We start from the raw sequence: 17,435 nt of genomic DNA, 5'->3' as shown, positions 1-17,435 counted from the left end.
GCAGCCCCTGGACCCTCGCACGCCCTGCAGTCCCAACGACGCCCACACCTGTCCGAGGTCATCCTTCACGGCAACCGCACCTGAGGAGGCAAAAGTCGGGTGATTAGAAGGATCCTCTACCCGCTCGCGCGAAGCACGAGCGGATAGAGGACCCAGAGTACAACTCTACGTCGGGGTATCTAGCGCCCTCCTCCACACTCGACACATCGGGAGAGGAGAAGGACCTAGACACCGCCCCCGAAGGGGAAGGCGCGAGACGTGGAAGTTGAGCGGGCGGCAGGAAAGAAGACGAAGTGTCCGTCACCAAAGGAGTCGCGGGAGAGCTTTCCGACGACTCCTTTGCAGGCCTTCGCTTCTTCCTGCCCTCATACAATGTCCACTGCGCCTCCGACCAGTTCATACAAACATCACAGGGCTCGGCCCGGGTGCATTCGCGCCCCGGCACCGAGCACACAAAACATGAGGGTCTATCTCGGGGAAAGATCTGAATTTCCACATTTGCGCCCTTCGGTACCCGGGCAAAGTCTCCTTGGGGTAGCGAGCGCGGAGAGTTCATCATTAATGAATTCAGCGTAATTAATATGAAAGAGAGAATACTGTACTTACAATCTTTCATACACAATTACAAACAAACAAGAAAGCAAACGACGAGCAGCGGGCAGAGAGCGAACACACACGTCCATCCACTGTGAGGCCGAAAGCAAAAGTGATTTGTTTACCTCCCAGTCGCGCGCGCGCGCCTGTCGGACAAGCAGTTAACTACCGAACCCCTTGTTCGAAAGCTTACGACCTATCCAGCTGCCGCTAGTATCTTCTATTGTAAAAGGACCGAAGGTTTGTATGCCGTGTCGGAACAAATTAAATTTGATGCAATTAATAAATGAAAATGAAAAGAAAACTGCATTGCGAATCCACTTTCATTGCATTCTATTCATACAAAATAAGAGGCTCTTGCCGAGCGCAATCAAGCTCTCGGCAACGAACGCACAGGGGGCAAAAATATATAATGAAAAAGAGTACTTACATCTTTCATTACACACTTTTCGCCCAAAATCATGACTCGGCGCGAGTGCGCCCAGCCCTCGGCACCGGAGACATAATTCAAGGTTCAATTCATGAAAAGAGCGGAAATCGCCGTCTCTACGGCGATAGCTCCATGTGATTCATAATTAAGTAATGAAAATGAAAACAGTGTACTTACAGTTTCATTTTCAAGTCAAACCAAACCATTTAGTAGAAAACACAATATAAACAAAGCATACGACGATGAAGCGGGTAAGCGGGCATGAGAGCGATGACGAACACGTCCTTCACACCCGCGGCCGAAAGCAAAAGTGATTCTTCACCTCTCGGGCGCGCGGGCGAGGGCGCACGATCGGACAAGCAGTTAGTTAAACTACCGTTCTCCCCCTTGTTCGAAGCTTACGACCGTCCCCCCAGCTGCCGCTAGTTACCTTCCTATTGTTAAGGAGACCGAGGGGTTTGTATTACGTATCGGAACAAAGTATGTATATGCACTAACTGTAGGTGCTGTAATTACCTTTGTATCATATTTATGCATGTACAAAAATAAAAATACATGGAATATATTTTCAATAATCTTTGAAACAATATTTCTAAGTAAATCATAAACATTTTACGGTTAATAATACGTACGAATTGTATGACTTAGTTCCATACATGTGAAAATAATCCAGTCCCCCATAAGTATTCAGCCATGCACATTTCCTTTCACATAGTTACTATTCAAGCTGTCCTGTATTCTTTTTACAAGGAACATTGTATGTACGCAAATCACAAAAAGAGAGAGAGAGAGAAGTCGAGAGAGAGAGAGAGAGGAGAGGGAGGAGGAAGAGGGAGAGGAGGAGAGAGAAGAGAGAGGAAGGAGAGGAAGAGAGCAAAAATACCTAGGAGAGAGGAGGAGAGAGGGAAGGGGGAGAGGAGAGAGAGAGAGAGAGAGAGAGAGAGAGAGAGAGCAAAAATACCTATATAAACATTAAATAAAATTTTATACATACTAGTACAACATACGTAAATAGGGTACTCACTAGTGATGAATGTTGATTAAACATGACGTGCAGTCCGATGAATGATGAAGATATGACTGCACAGCAAAGTAGAGGAGTTAAATCTCCTCTGAGGGCACCTCTTCACCTTCTTCAGGAGGTGCTTTGGGAGGGACTAACTCAGGCGATTCAAGAGGCACTTCTTCAGGCAATTCAAGAGGCACTACTTCTGGTGACTTGGGAGGCTTTGGAGGGTCCTTTTTCACTCAAGTGATGAATATCATGATTGGCAGCTGCTGTCATTGCTTCTTCATGGAGGTGAGGGCTTGATTATAGGGCTCCAATGCCATATTAGGGATATTTGAAAACTTCAAGGAGCACTCCATATAAGGATCCCATGTTGAAACAAACTCCTGTCATCATTTATCATCCTCCTAATTTGAGACAAGCATTCCAAAATAAGGCCTGCTTCCTCCTGATCCTCCTTCTCTCCTTAACCTGGTGAATTTTCTTCTTCAATGGCAGACTTCGTCAGTTCTTCCAAGTCCTGGTCAGTCAGGGGGTCAGAGTGAGTATAAAAGAAGGTGCTAACTTCATCCTCAGTGATGTCTCTAAAGCCTTCATCATGAAGAATCCTCGCCAACTGAACCACCTTATTGATGGCTGAATGTTGTACTTCTTCCACAGAGAAGACCTGATAATTATGCACACAATCTAGCCATAACTTACTCTAGCATGCATTCAGGGTCTGTTTCTTCATGTCCTTCAGCGACCGGTCAATGACGGAGAGACGTGGCAATCATGAATTTATGCCAATATCCTTTAGCGTAAATTCACTGTCACAGTCCATTGCATCAACAAGGTGCTGAAGGGAGTTCCCGGTATAGAGCGCCTTGAAGGCACAAATTAAGCCCTGGTCCATAAGCTGGAGGAGAGAGGTGGTGTTGGGAGGAAGGAACTCGAGCTGGAGTCCCTTGTAATAAAGATCAAGAAGGTGGCCACCACCACTGTCCATGATTAGCAAGACCTGAACTCCATGCCCAAGTTGCTCAGGTACTGCCTAACTTGACGAAATGACAATTTGTCCAAAATTGCATTTTTCCTAACTATACAAACCTGAGGTCCTTTTACAATAGGAAGGTACTAGCGGCAGCTGGATAGGTCGTAAGCTTTCGAACAAGGGGTTCGGTAGTTAACTGCTTGTCCGACAGGCGCGCGCGCGCGACTGGGAGGTAAACAAATCACTTTTGCTTTTGGCCCAAGCAAAAACTGCAGAGTGAGGGGTGGCATGAGGTGGGGCTATGTGTAAAAGGACCTCAGGTTTGTATAGTTAGGAAAAATGCAATTTTGGACAAATTGTCATTTGTTCCGACACGGCATACAAACCTTCGGTCCTTTTACAATAGGAAGACTCACTTCTTGGTGGGTGGAATCTGAGTCTTTTGTGAACAGACTGGTGTTCGCCCAACCTTGGAAGCCTCCCTGGTCGTAAGAGCGAGGGAGGGATCCAAGCCTCTGTCCGATTGATCGGGGTGTCGCACCCGCAGGATCAATGGTCAGACCTCTGGACGAGTAGTACTAAGAGAGAGGCAAGCGTATCTCTTCGTACCAGCAATGTAAGAACTTGTTCCTGTACAGGAGCAAAGATAAAGTCATGGTTTTGACTCTTGTAGGCATCCACTTCCCCCCCTTGTAGAAGGAAGGTGGTGGATATTCTGCTCCTATCCTAGTGGAGGTAAAGGGATGGATGGGGCTCTGTCCATATAGCTCACACGGCATCGTCGTCCTTATCCAGCAGGGGTGATGACCGTATCCCTCTACCCCTAAGGAGGGGTAGAGGGTAGAAAAAGAATAAAGAAAGAAGAACCAGTCACTTTCTCATTTACTATCTATTCATACAGTCACACCAGGACTTCGATGCTGTTCAGCCTGCTAGGGTCTGGGTTAGCTAGACGACGTGTTGAGCAGCCACCACGGGTCCTAAGGAAACCGATCCAAGGACCTGTGGGCAATATCCAAAGGTATAAGGAAGGTGCGGTGGTCTGGTTGTACCAGACCCCTGCCTTCCATACCTGCGCCACGGAGAAGTTCTTACGAAAACGCCAACGAGGGGCCAATACTTCTGACTTCGTGAGCTCTCGGACGGGACGTACGGATGTCGTCACTACCATCAGCCTCATACGCCCTCCTGATGACCTCACGCAGCCAGGACGAAAGAGTGTTCTTTGATACTTCTTTCTTCGTGACCCCGGTGCTCAACGAAGAGGCGTCGACACTCAGGCCCGAGGTGTCGAGTTCTCTTCAGATAGCGCCGTAGCGTCCTCCAGGACAAAGCAGCATCTCATCCGCATCATTATCGGCATGAAGTTCCCGTACTCTCTTCGCCGATGCCAGGTCCAGCAAGCAGAGGGGCTTGTGAGTTCCCTTGGTGGGCAAGACCTTTCGAAGCTCCTCCTAAGTAAGGAGATCTCGAACGAGTTCGAGATGTCCAATCCCGTCAGTTTCAGGACGAGCGTCAAGGCGGCTCTGTATCCTTAAAAGACTGTGGGAACTGAGAGGAGTTTTTTTTTTTTTTTTTTTTTCTTCCTCTCGGCGAAGAAAACGAGGAAATCCGCTACCTGCTGAAGAGTGGGCTCTGATAGGAGAATAGGCCCCGTCTACGACACCAACCACAGAAGACGGCCGACTTCCCCTGGTACACAGCTGCAGAGGACTGACGGACGTTTCCAGCCATCTCTGTTGCTGCGCTACGAAAAAGCCTCTCGTTCGCAAGAGATGTTGGATAACAGCCAGCCGTGAAGACGTAGGGACTGGACTGCTCGGTGGTTACCGCTCGACGTGTGGCTGGGCGAGAGAAGGTTGTGCCAAGGGGGAATCTCTCTCGGGTTCTCTTGCGAGAAGAGCCAGCAGGTCCGGATACCAAATGGCCTGTGGCCATTTGGGGAGCCATAAGGATCATCCTGAGATTCGGGGGTGACCAGTGCTCGACTGATCACCTTGCGAATCAGGGTGAACGGGGGAAAGGAAACATAGGCGAAAACAAGGTTTGTCCCACGGGTGTTGAAGAGCCTCCTCTGCAGCTGCCCATGGTCCGGCACGGCCGAGACGAACACCTGGAGCTTCCTGTTGTGCCGGGTGGCGAACAGATCCTCGACTGGTCGCCCCCACAGGTCGAAGAGCCTTTCCGCCACGTCCTGGTGTAGAGACCATTCGGTCCCTATCCCTTGATCCCGACGCTGAGCGTGTCTGCTACTACATTCCTTCCCTGAATGTAGCGTGCCGACAGCTCTAATTGAGTGTGCCATCGGCCCACTCGTGCACCTGCCGAGTCAACTGGTACAACGGGAGAGACACTAGGCCCCCCCCTGTTTGTTGACGTAAGCCACCACCGTGGTGTTGTCGCACTATCAACACCACTGAGTGTCCCATCAAGCGGTCCTGAAACTCTTGGAGAGCGAGGAACGCTGCCTTGAGTTTCAGTACCTTGATGTGAAGGTGCTTGTCGTTCTCGTACCACACTCCTGAGTCAGCAACACTCCTCCAGGTGTGCGCCCCATCCCTCGGTCGATGCGTCTGAGAGCAGCTGCATGTCCGGGGGGAGAGTGCGCAGAGGCACTCCTCTTAAGAGGTTTCCTGTCGTCCAGCCACCAGGCTAGGTCCTGCCTCACCTCCTGTGTCAGTGACAATGGAAAGCTTGGGGGATCCGTCGCCTGTGACCAACTCTCCTTTAGTCTCCCTGAAGAGACCGCAGGTGAAGACGCCCGTTAGGGACTGCCTTCCCGAGTGACGACAGGTGTCCGATCACGACTTGCCATCGCTGAGCTACCCTTTCCTGCCGAGACAGGAACTGGTTGGCTGCCTCCCTGAATTTGCTAATCCGCGAGTCTGCGGGAAGACTCGCCCTGTGCTACCGTGTCGATCAGCATACCCAGGTACTTCATCCTCTGCTTGGGCTCGAGATCGGACTTTTCGAAGTTCACAACGATCCCCAGGATCGCGACAGAAACTCGAGCAGTCGATCCCTGTCCTGTAGCAACTGCGAGCGGGAGCTCGCCAGGACTAACCAATCGTCGAGATACCCCATCAGACGTATCCCGTGCGAATGGGCCCAAGCAGACACCAGAGTGAACACTCGCGTGAAACACCTGTGGGGTGGGCGGTTGAGAGACCGAAGCAAAGTGGCCTGAACTGGTACACCGTCCTGTCGAGGATGAAGCGGAGGTACTTTCTGGAGGACTGATGAATGGGTATTTGGAAATACGCATCCTTCAAGTCCACTGAAAGCATGAAATCGTTCTCCCTGATAGAGTCGAGCACTGAGCGTGCCGTCTCCATCGTGAACCGGGTCTGGCGAACAAACCGGTTCAGGGGAGAGAGTCTCTCACCGGGCCCAGCCTCCCGTAGACTTTTCCACCAGGAAGAGTCGACTGTAAAAGCCCGGTGATTGATCCGTGACGATTTCTACAGCTCTCTTGCTCAGCATGGTCTTGATCTCCTGTCTCAATGCTACGTCCTTCGATGCAACCTGGAACGTACGCCCTGCTGTTGGACCGGGTTGGAGGTGAGGGGTGACCGAGATTCGAAGGGTAATAGATCTCCCTCCCGAAGGACATCTACAATCCAGGTCTCGGCGCCGTAGCGCTGCCAAGTTGCCCAATGGCTGGCCAGGCACCCCCCCCACTTCCGGCAGCAGGTGAGGGGGAACGCCGTCCCTAGCGTTTCCCCCCTTTCTTCGACTTCCTCCCAGAGCCTCCACGGGAGGAGGAGGGCTGGTTACGGCTCCCCTTGCTAGAAGTCGAAGAAGACAGAGCATTCCCATTCCCCGGGGCTTCGACGCAGCTACCGTCTTAGCCACCGGAGGAAGCGCTAGCCGAGCCGTTAGACTTGGCCGCAGTCCAAGGCTGCCCAGAGGCCTTCGAGACTGCCTGGTGAACCAGACGGTCACTGTCGTCAGTGCGCCGTCTGTCCACCGCAGCGTCCACCATCTCTCCTGGGAAGAGAGACGTGGAACTCCGTAAAGGTCCGTTGCGAAGTCCCAACGCCGCTTCATCCGCCCGGTCCGCCCCTGGAAACCCGAGTAAGGACAGCGTCCCTTCGTCGGAGAACCAGGTTGGCCCACAGGTTCACCGTCTGGTGGGCAAGGAAGGAGATGGCTCCTCCCCCAGACTGGCAAAAGTCTCCCGAAGGCCGAGTCATCTTCGGGAGAAATTCCCCCTGGAGTTGGCTGCGACCTTAGATACTGTGAGGGACCACAGATCTAGCCAGGAGACGGCCTGGAAAGCTGCCATGGCGGTAGATTCCCGGCCGAATGTCTCTTGCTGCGAGAACCACAGGTTCTCGGACAGGAGCTGCTGCAAGAGACACACCCGAAGTCAGCCTGGCTAACTCCGGGTTTCACCTGTTTGGGTCGGCATCGGGTCTTCAGATGGCACGTAAAAACGCCGCTGTCGCAGCAGAGGAGGTGGAAGCAGCTTGCTCGCCCTGCCAGACTTGAGCGAGCCGTCTTGTCCGGAGACAAGCGATTCAACCTGGTCCAGCACTGAGGTCCGGCAGCTCAGAACGCGGCAAACCCACCGTCGGTCTGGGTTCCCTCTTCGGGCCCCAGACGACTCGAGCCAGGACGTGGGCTCGGATGGTGGGAGCAGCGATCCTTCCAGTGAGGGTCGTTGTGCTGACGAATCAGCGCAATAACCTCGCAAAGTTCCTCTGGATCTCAGGAGTGACTGCTTCCTGCGGAGTCGGACCGTCCAGTCCCTCAACAGGGGCAACTCCCGAGACCCTCCTCCCTCAAGGAGAGGAACAGCGACAGACCCCTCTCGGTCTGTTCCAACCACCTGTGCGTACGACCTGGCTGGTCCGAGAACCGTGCCTGGTACGTACGACGCCGTGGTGGGATCCTGAGGGGCGCACCCCTCACGATCACTCCTCAATACTTCGCCCCTCCCGGTGTAATCCGAGGAGGTTGAAGGTATGGAAGAGGCAGACCTGACGCTCCCTCCTCGCTCGCTGGCAGAACCAGCGGGCTTGGAAGACTGCAGGCGATCGCCAACCCGCGGTGGCGATCGAGCTGCCGACCTAGTCGAGCCGTCTCGCTGTGGAGAACGGCTGGACCGAGAACAGCGGCTCCGGTCTCGTGTGTCAGAGGAGCTGGTGCTGGTCGCCGTACCCGATCGCTCTCTGTGAGAGTGACGGTCAGGCGACCGGCGAGCTCCACTGTCACGGTGAGATCGGTGCGTATCCTCACGGTGCGTCAGTTCGCTGGTACCAGCCGTGGCTGGTGCCGGCGAACGGGGGGACCTCTTCCCCGCCTCAGCCCGTGGCCGGTCATGGACCGTCACGTCCGCCCGGCGGGTAGCCAGCTGCTCGCCGCGAGAGCGAGAGCTGGTCTGGTGAGAGTCGCGTGAGCGGCTGTCACCAGTCTTCCGCTCCGTGCCGTGAACCTGACGCTGAGCGAACTCAGAGGTCTGGTTCCTGGCTGCACGGTCGCTGGTAAGCGACCGTACACTCTGTACCTCTCGCGAACGAGAGGCCGAGACGGACCCTGCTGCTGTGGCCGAACCACTGACAGCAGGTGAGGAAGTGCCGGTGTCAGCCGGCACTCCTCTGGTCCCCGTAGTCTTCTTCCTTGCGGAAGAAGAGACGGGTCCTGCCCCCGAAGGAGCTGGGTGACCAGCGGAAGAACCCCCCGTCTCACCAAAGCGAGACGGGCCCTTAGAAGTTCCCGAAGGAGACTTCTTAGGGGGGGGGAGGCGACCTTCTTCTTCTTCGGCAGGGAGGCCTTAGAAGCGAAGGGGAAGAGGCGGCAGACGACACGAAGACGAAGAAGACGATGAAGACGACGACGACACCTTCCTCCTCTTCTTCTTCTTCTTCGTCAACCATTCTCAGGACCGACGTCAGATCTGTCATCCAGAGCGGAGCCGGGGCTGCTGTTGCCGAAGCAACAGGGCCCGGACGCACCTGTCGGAACAGATCAGCATCGGGACAACATCAGCAGGTGCAGGCATCACAGGAACGGCAGAAAACCGCAGGAGCAGGTACAGGAACGGCAGCAGTGGTCCACGTCACGTCCGTGGACAGCAGCTGGGCAGGTACGGCAGGTACGGCATACTGTGTAGGCGGTCTAGATGGGCGGACCAGCGGCACAGACATCCTAGGTACCGGTGGGAGGTCCAGGGGCGAGCTCTTCGGGCACACGAAGTCCGGTCGCGGCAGCACGGCAAACACAGGCGGCGGCATCACACTCCCCCGAGTTACGGCGACTGGCCCCTGCACCGATGTAGTGGGTGTCACAGAGACCGCGTGCTGGGTGTACACCAGGTGAGGAGGTGAAGCGTAGCCGGGTGTTGTAATGGTCGTGGTGGTGGTCGTGACCGTTGCATGGGTGACCGCCACGGAGCCAGCGAGATGGTAGAGCAGCCCCTGGACACTCGGCACGCCCTGCAGCCCCAACGATGCCCACACCTGTCCGAGGTCATCCTTCGCGGCAACCGCACCTGAGGAGGCAAAAAGTCGGGTGATTAGGGGGATCCTCTACCCGTTCGCGCGAAGACGAACGGATAGAGGACCCAGAGTACAACTCGACGTCAGGGTATCTAGCGCCCTCCTCCACACTCGACAAGTCAGGAGAGGAGAAGGACCTAGAAACCCCCCCCCCGAAGGGGAAGGCGCGAGACGTGGAAGTTGAGCGGGCGGCAGGAAAGAAGACGAAGTGTCCGTCACCAAAGGAGTCGCGGGAGAGCTTCCCGACGACTCCTTTGCAGGCCTTCGCTTCCTCCTGCCCTCATACAAAATCCACTGCGCCTCCGACCAATTAATAAACACATTACAAGGCTCGGCTCGGGAGCATTCGCGCCCCCGACACCGAGCACACAAATATGAGGGTCTATCTCCGGGAAAGAGCGGAACTTCCCGCATTTACGCCCTTCGGTACCCGGGCATAGTCTCCGTGGGGTAGCGAGGCGAGGAGATTCCATCATTAATTAATTGCAGTTCAATTAATATGAAAAGAGAGAAATGATTGTACTTACAATGAATTCTTTCATACACAACACAACCATATACTCAAGAAAGCAAACGACGAGAAGCGGGCAGAGAGCGTCGAACACACACGTCCACTCGCTGTGAGGCCGAAAGCAAAAGTGATTTGTTTACCTCCCAGTCGCGCGCGCGCGCCTGTCGGACAAGCAGTTAACTACCGAACCCCTTGTTCGAAAGCTTACGACCTATCCAGCTGCCGCTAGTACCTTCCTATTGTAAAAGGACCGAAGGTTTGTATGCCGTGTCGGAACAATGAAGCTTTGATGGAACTGTATATGAGGCCTGGTTTCAGCATAGAGCCAGCTGGATTCCCACACATCTGGAGGGTAACCCTGTCCTTCTGTGCCTTGAATCTGGAGGCTTTAGCTTTGTGCTTCATTAAGTATATCCAGGAAGGCATCTATTTCCAGAACAGGTAAGTTTCGCCCATATTGAACACCTATTCTGGATGGTATCCTTTCTCCTGAAGAATCTTCTTGCAGGTCTCAGGATATTTTGCAATTGCCTTTGTCTGCCAATGCTGCTTCCCCATGTAGGGAAACAGACTTTAGGTGGAACTGCTTCTGGAAGTGCAGAAACCATCCTTTGCTTGCCTGAAAACCTTCAGGAGCTGATGATAGTCCCAGTTGTGGCACCTCCTCCTCTTCATCTTCCTCTTCAGGAGGTGGTTCGAATCGTCAAAGCCTAAAAGAATTCCAATTCCCCTTCTTCATCGCCTTCCTGTTCCTGCTGATAAGAGTTGTTGCAGTTCTCGCGAATGATGTTGGAGTAAAGGGACACGTTCTTTTTCCCACAGCCCTTTATCCCATACAACAGCACAAATTCCATTCTCACAACTGTTTTATCTTGCACTATCGACACTGTTTTAGCTCTACCAAAGTAGGTCATGCTTACAATCTTTCTTATTTCACTTTCTTTTTTCTTTATCTTTATGCATGTTACCGTGCTCTTGTTCACATTGAAATGAAGGCCAAACGTGGCAAAACTTTTGCCCTCCTTTAGCATATCGAGAGCTTTCACCTTCTCATTGTTTGATTAATTATGAAATTTAGGTCTTGAAGACCAAGTGCCGGAACCCATCAGGATTATTCAGCGCCACCTTCTCATTGAGCTTTGACTGCCTACTTTCTTTTAGGCTCTTTACCAGAAAGCTTAGCAGGGCAGGGGTCTTTTTAGGAGCCATTTTCGGCATGATTCACACAGATATTTGACGACCTGTAAAATCACAAATTGTATTTTTCTTAACTATACAAACCTAGGTCCTTTACAATAGAAACTGCTGAGGCGTAGCCTGGACACGACCGCAGAAATCTTCATTGGTAGTCCCTCCAGGAACCAGATATAAACATTCCAATTTGCTTTCAGCCCAGGTACAAACTGAGGGGTGGCATGAGGTGGGTACTTAGTGTAAAGGACCTAGGTTTGTACATACCTGCTGGCCCCCTGAGCAGGGATAGGGAGCCACCTCTGCTTCTCCGATACCCTAGTTGATGAAGTAGTGGCTTCTTGGGATGCTCTAGCCATGGCTAGCCTAACCTGGTTGCTCCAGGGGAGGCTGACCGAGGGGGGCTGTGAATTCTTCAGATTGAGGACCTTATGCACTTCTGACTGGAACTCTTGGTTTACCTCCTCAGTTTCAGCAAGGCCATTGGCTCTTCGAATAATGGAAAGAATCTGGCTGAACGACAAGGGCTCAGGTTCCGCAGATGAGATAATCTGACTGCCGTCCGAATCGGAGTACGATTCGGGCTCCCCACCGGAGCAGGGATCGGGCTCGGAATCGGAGTTGGAACTGTAATCCAAATCTGGAAAAAGTTCCTCCGACTTCTTATCTGATAGGAACTTCTTCCTGGCTTCTTCCATCTTCTCCTCAAGACTGGTATTTGACTTACCAACTTGCTGGGAAATATCCTTTCTGGAGCTTAGGTAATCCTCCACCGCCTGTTTAACCAGGTTCACAATGTCCAGTGCGGGTGTAAGGACCTGGTCACTCACTGTAACTGGCCTAACTGGTGTAGGTGGTGAAGAGGTACTAGGCTCAGACTTAGGCTTAGATTTCTCGGGCATCATCGCTGGCATTGGTCTCTCAGTGTGACATTGGCCTTGCAGCATCGAAAGGCCTCCGTTGATGCGCCTCTTCCGAGAATTGTGGCTGGCTGACTTTTTGCGTCGGGTTGCCGCAACTTCAGGAGGGGAGAGGGACTCCGGCTCCTGTGAGTTCGGTCCCGTTCTGGGCTCATTAGCACCGTCCTCAGGATGGGAGGGTGAGGAATCAGGTCCGTCACTGGATCCCTCCTGGGGCTGGTCTGATTGTGCACGACAGGAATAGGGGGTTAATTTGGCACCCGGCTGTGTCTCAATGCTGCTTCGGGCAGAACGAGATAGTTCAGCCTTTAGGTTAGGCGGGAACAAGATCTCGGTTGAAGCACACTTCTTGCTACGTTTTGAGGAAGGAACATGGTTCCCAGGCCCTAAGGAAGCAACTTTCCTCTTACCTGCTTTCCTAGACCCTGAAGAAGAAGGTTTCTTTAGCCTAAGTTTCTTGGAATGGACACTAGGATCACTAACTGGGTCCCCAGTTACTAAGGTAGCAGAATTACTAGGCCTAGTGTTTGCCATTTGGACACTATCCTCACCACACACAGTCTTAGGCCCCAAAGCAGTCGGCCTAGGCCTAGCCTTATCGGACCCAACACTATCATCACTGAATAAACTATTATGAGCTTCATAATAGAGCCTCCACTGATCACACGTTGAACACGATTTATTAGGTGAACATTCAAAATTTCTACACCCAATACACCACAAATGAGGGTCCGAGGTTGGTGAAGGCAATGATGCACCGCAACGCACACCATCGGAAACACACACACAAATCCTCCCCAAAAAACCCACCATAGATCCGACTTCCATACTTACAGGGAAGCTAGGATGCTAGGTAATAAATAAGGATGAATAAAAGGATAGGAAAAGGACACTGAGGAAGCACTCAAGCACAGGATGTCAAAGATATTTCACGATATAATGTGACTACAGTCGGCGGTCATGCGTTGTTTATCTCAAGTCCGGTCATGGCGGAAGGAGAAGATGTTGACTCGATGGCTACCGCGAAAAGAATGGTATCACCGCGACCTACCCAAGCTGGCCCAAGCTCACCCAACGCAGTTACCCCAGACCCAGCGACATCTATTCTAGTTTGAACTCTTTGTATGCGGTAGTGTCGGCGCGCGTTCCCGCGGATATCCTTTTGTTAGACAACCGATGGTTTGTACTTAGTCGGAACAAAAACATTTTTTATCGACGTACCATACATCCAATCGGCACCCGACAGACAATTTATGTCGAAGTTTAATACGTCCAATTGGCATTAAAGGGTTAACTACCGAACTCCCTTGTTCGAAGCTTATGACCGGTTCCAGCTGCCGCAAGTTACATTCCTATTGTTAAAGGACCGATGGTTTGTATTCGTATCGGAACAAATGTAAAATACAAATTTCATTATGTTATTCTCGAGTTATGCTAGTCAACAGTTACTCTCGTCCTAAGCTGCTCTCTCAAGCTAGTCAACAGTTACTCTCGTCCTACGATGCTCTCCCAAGCTATTAAACAGTTACTCTCGTCCTAAGCTGCTCTCTCTCTCTCAATGAAATATGAATTACTGTATCATAATATCATAAACTATTATGAACAAAGTTAAAAGTAATAATAATTAATTTAATAAATTTGTTTCAGCAATAATTCTTTCGGTAATAAACGTCCATCAGCTGATTCTAAATGTAAACAAAAGAAAAAAATAGATTTTTATTGCTGTATTTTGCTGTTTATACATTAATATCATAGTCGGGTGCTGTAATCATTACAGTAAATCATGTTTTTTTTTTATCATAAATATGTTCATTCACGAAATAGATATACTATGTACTTTTAGTTTGGTGCAGTAGCCAAATCATGAAAATAGAAAGGAATTTTTAGGTAATATACTTTTGTTTGCTGATCTGATGAAGGGGAAATTGAAGTTAAGAAAGAATTTATAAAAGAAATGTGACATTATAGACATATAACTTACACACACACACAAACAAAGGAGGCATAAAGTAAACAAGGGAGCCGTTTTGTTTTATGTTACTGAAGTGGCGTTTGAGCACATAGGCTAGTAGGCTACATATGTACAGTAGTATGTATACTACATATATTTTTAAGGCTAATGTAAAATAACTTTGAAACTGTCTTGAATTTAGTTTAAAGTGATAGTTGAAGACATATCTGGTGCTTGAACTAAAGTAGGCAGTTATAAACATTGGAATAGTGGTCTTGGGTGGGTTAATTATTAAAGTAGTCAGTTTAAAGCAATTTTTGAGGGGGGGTACCAGGATAACACAGGTATTTACTTATCACGGGGGGTTCTGGGCCCTATTCCCCGCGATTATTGAGGCCCTACTGTATGCGCATTACAATTATAACAATTACATGAATAGCTGATAACAATCTGCATGAATAACTGGTAAACTGTTCTGCAAGAAAGTTGAGTATAGCAATTCCTTTACAATTGGTACAAAAGTCAAGATGTCATGACGTCATAATACAGGGCTTAAAAAAAACGTTCTAATTCCAAAAAATAATTACTGAAATTTGAGTCAGGAATAGAGTAACTTTTTCAATAACGAATATTTTCAAATTAATCATCATAAATATGTAAAATATTGATGTATTGCTATTTATATAAATAATTATCTAGTGTACGCTTCGTCGTTGTCTTCTACCAAAACCGTAGTTTCCTTAAAAACGTCGTGGCAAGGAACCATTTTACGACTGTTGTGATGAAACTGCCCCAGCGTCTATGGGTACAAGTGGTGTGCGGATTAGCACAGGAAATGGGGAGTTTGTTGACTCAAGCGACTCCGCAAACATCGAGATGGCGTCAATCTTCTAAAGTTTTTTAATCGTAAGTAAATATTTCGAAAGCATTTTGGTCTTGTGAGCCTGCGTTGGCCACCCTTTTCATTACCTTCTGTTTAAATCTTAAAATATGGCCTTAATTTCCAACTTTGGAGAAAATACTTACCTACTTCGAAAGGAGAGTAGAGGTCTTTAGCTCCTTCTCTCACCTACAACAACTCATGACTGATGACCATCTCCGGTGTCAGAACATGTTAAAAGTACTTTTTTGGAGGGTGGCCAGCCGTGATAGTCGGTGGGTTGGCCAGTCCATGCGGTGTTTTATCCTACTTCAAAAGGAGAGTAGAGGTCTTGAGCTCTGGTTATCACCACTAACAACTCATGACTGATGACCATCTCCGGTGTCAGGACGTGTTAAAGTACTTTTTCGGAGGGTGGCCAAAACCTCGGTAGTCGGTGAGTTGGCCAGTCCACTCGGTTGTTTATCCTACTAGCGACGGAACGTATCCTACCTACGGAAGAAATCCTCACACACTACTAAAGCTATACCTAGTCAACGGCTACCATTCAACAAACTTTCTACAGCTAACTTGAGTTCACGACACATACTGAAACTTATTCAGCTTAGGTTAACAAAGAAGTACTAGCTAGCTTTCCCAGGCGCTACTGGTTAGACCAAGCTCCAGTCAATCAACCATTCACTTGAATTACCTTCATTAACTCTCCCACGCTGTGGCAAATCTTCAGGGAGCTTCCCATCTGACATAGCCTGTACTTGAAATTCTGCCATTGTGTCTAATTTTTCCCTTCAGGATGCTACAAGGGTCTTCATTTCATACCAGAAGACTTCAATTTAGGCTAAATCACCTGCCGCAGCCACAGCTGCTTGTCCCACGATAGTTTGTTTTGTTTTGGTAGCGTGAACAATGTTACCATGTTCACTACGAGAGAGCTTCGGGAATAAAGATGCCAGATACCACCAGATAGGCATCTCCTTCAATATATTATTAATTTGACATGTATTATAACATCGTGTGTGAAATTCTATAGTAACATGATATATTTATTATATATATTCTTCAGTTTAAACGTCGTCAAACAACATTTGTCGTCTAAATGATAACATGTGAAATTGAAGCACGTAGACAAGTAGGAGGTTGATTGCCTAGAGTAATTTGATATACATTTACGATAAAATAAATGTTTAATTTTTACATCTAAAACTAAAAAAAATAATAATAATAAATCGGAACTGGTTACCTACATAAATATGTAACTTAGATAATTTTGTAGTTTGACAATAATCGTCTGCCACCTGTCGTGCACTATTGGCAACAATGTTTAAATAGTAAGTTTTAGTATTTCATTGATGAACAACAAAGCCGTTAAAATATTAATCTAATTCGGTTACTGAGGTCACTGGTGCAACAGATTCTCTTGCTGCGCTGCCACAGTTTCGAAAATTGGATCCGGGAATTAACTTTTAGACAAGCTAGATATGCTCATCAGCAAGCCAAAACAAAATTAAACAAAATATTACGAGAAATCTAACAGGACAACACGCGATGGAGTATTTTCATTTAAGATATTATAACTACTGTTCTTCTTCAAAGAGTATAATGATGAAATCTTGCTCCGAAATATGATGCTTTGCACATGTAGGTCACTAGTACGTCACGATTGACTGGAATTCCTTCCTCCTTTCTAATCTGGGTCCAGAAGTGTGAGACTTGCTTTCTGGGTTTCCACTTTTTTCTTAATCAAATGCTTTCTAACGATGATTTTTTAGTGGAGAGGATGTTTAGAAACGTAATAAATACAAGAAATATGTCACTCTGCTCGTTGGCATATCCGTGGAAGAAGTTGTGTATGATGTATCGAAACCCTGAAAAACGATTGATAGTAAAAATTGGCAAATTCAGCTTTTATCATTCTTTTGGCATTTCCGTTTACTCATACATGTAGGAACTCGATTATTCCCGCTAACGGACGAGCAAGCGCTATCACCAGAATACGAACAGCTAAAGTGAAGAGACAAAGCGGTAGCTAAAATAACCGTTAGGTATACTCAATTCGTAAGGTTCCACCTGGGATCTATCCCTTGCTTCTGAAAATTACATGGTCGCTCTGTTCTGTTGTTTCTCGAGTATTAGGTGCTGTAACATAGTTCTGTTCACAACAGAGTGCAGACGCCTTCCTGTAGAATTGCAGCGAACTCTACTATATAGTACCCGTCATATATGTAATGTTTTCAATTCAATATCTCTTATTTCACACGCGTTACGTTTCCTTTATAATTTTATGAAAATTAATCTCGTTGTTTGTTTAGTCACGTTAAAAAATCTTATTTCACGGTGCAGAATATGGAAGAATACCCGTTTGCAACGAAAAGAATTTTATTTAGATTCAATACAATGGCAACATAGGATAGTATACTACCTGCATATCAGTGCATACAATATATTTCGAATGTTCTCAAGAGGATCATGCACT

General features: G+C 48.9%; 1 protein-coding gene across 2 annotated transcripts in view; it reads right to left on the bottom strand.

Annotated features, from left to right (window-relative positions):
• The window catches only part of LOC135205611 (coiled-coil domain-containing protein 50-like), a 224,773-nt gene extending 208,900 nt beyond the window's left edge, over positions 1–15,873 (bottom strand). For both annotated transcript variants that reach the window (XM_064236396.1, XM_064236397.1), the window contains exon 1: positions 15,654–15,873. In XM_064236396.1, the coding sequence (XP_064092466.1) occupies positions 15,654–15,732 (79 nt within the window). In that variant the 5' untranslated portion in view covers positions 15,733–15,873. The remainder of the gene's footprint in view (positions 1–15,653) is intronic.
• Positions 15,874–17,435: the final 1,562 nt, after the last annotated feature.

This window comes from Macrobrachium nipponense, chromosome 24, assembly GCF_015104395.2.
Source record: "Macrobrachium nipponense isolate FS-2020 chromosome 24, ASM1510439v2, whole genome shotgun sequence".
Classification (NCBI taxonomy): domain Eukaryota; kingdom Metazoa; phylum Arthropoda; class Malacostraca; order Decapoda; family Palaemonidae; genus Macrobrachium; species Macrobrachium nipponense.
Note: the sequence above shows the minus strand (reverse complement) of the source record. Positions and strands in the feature narration are given on the sequence as shown.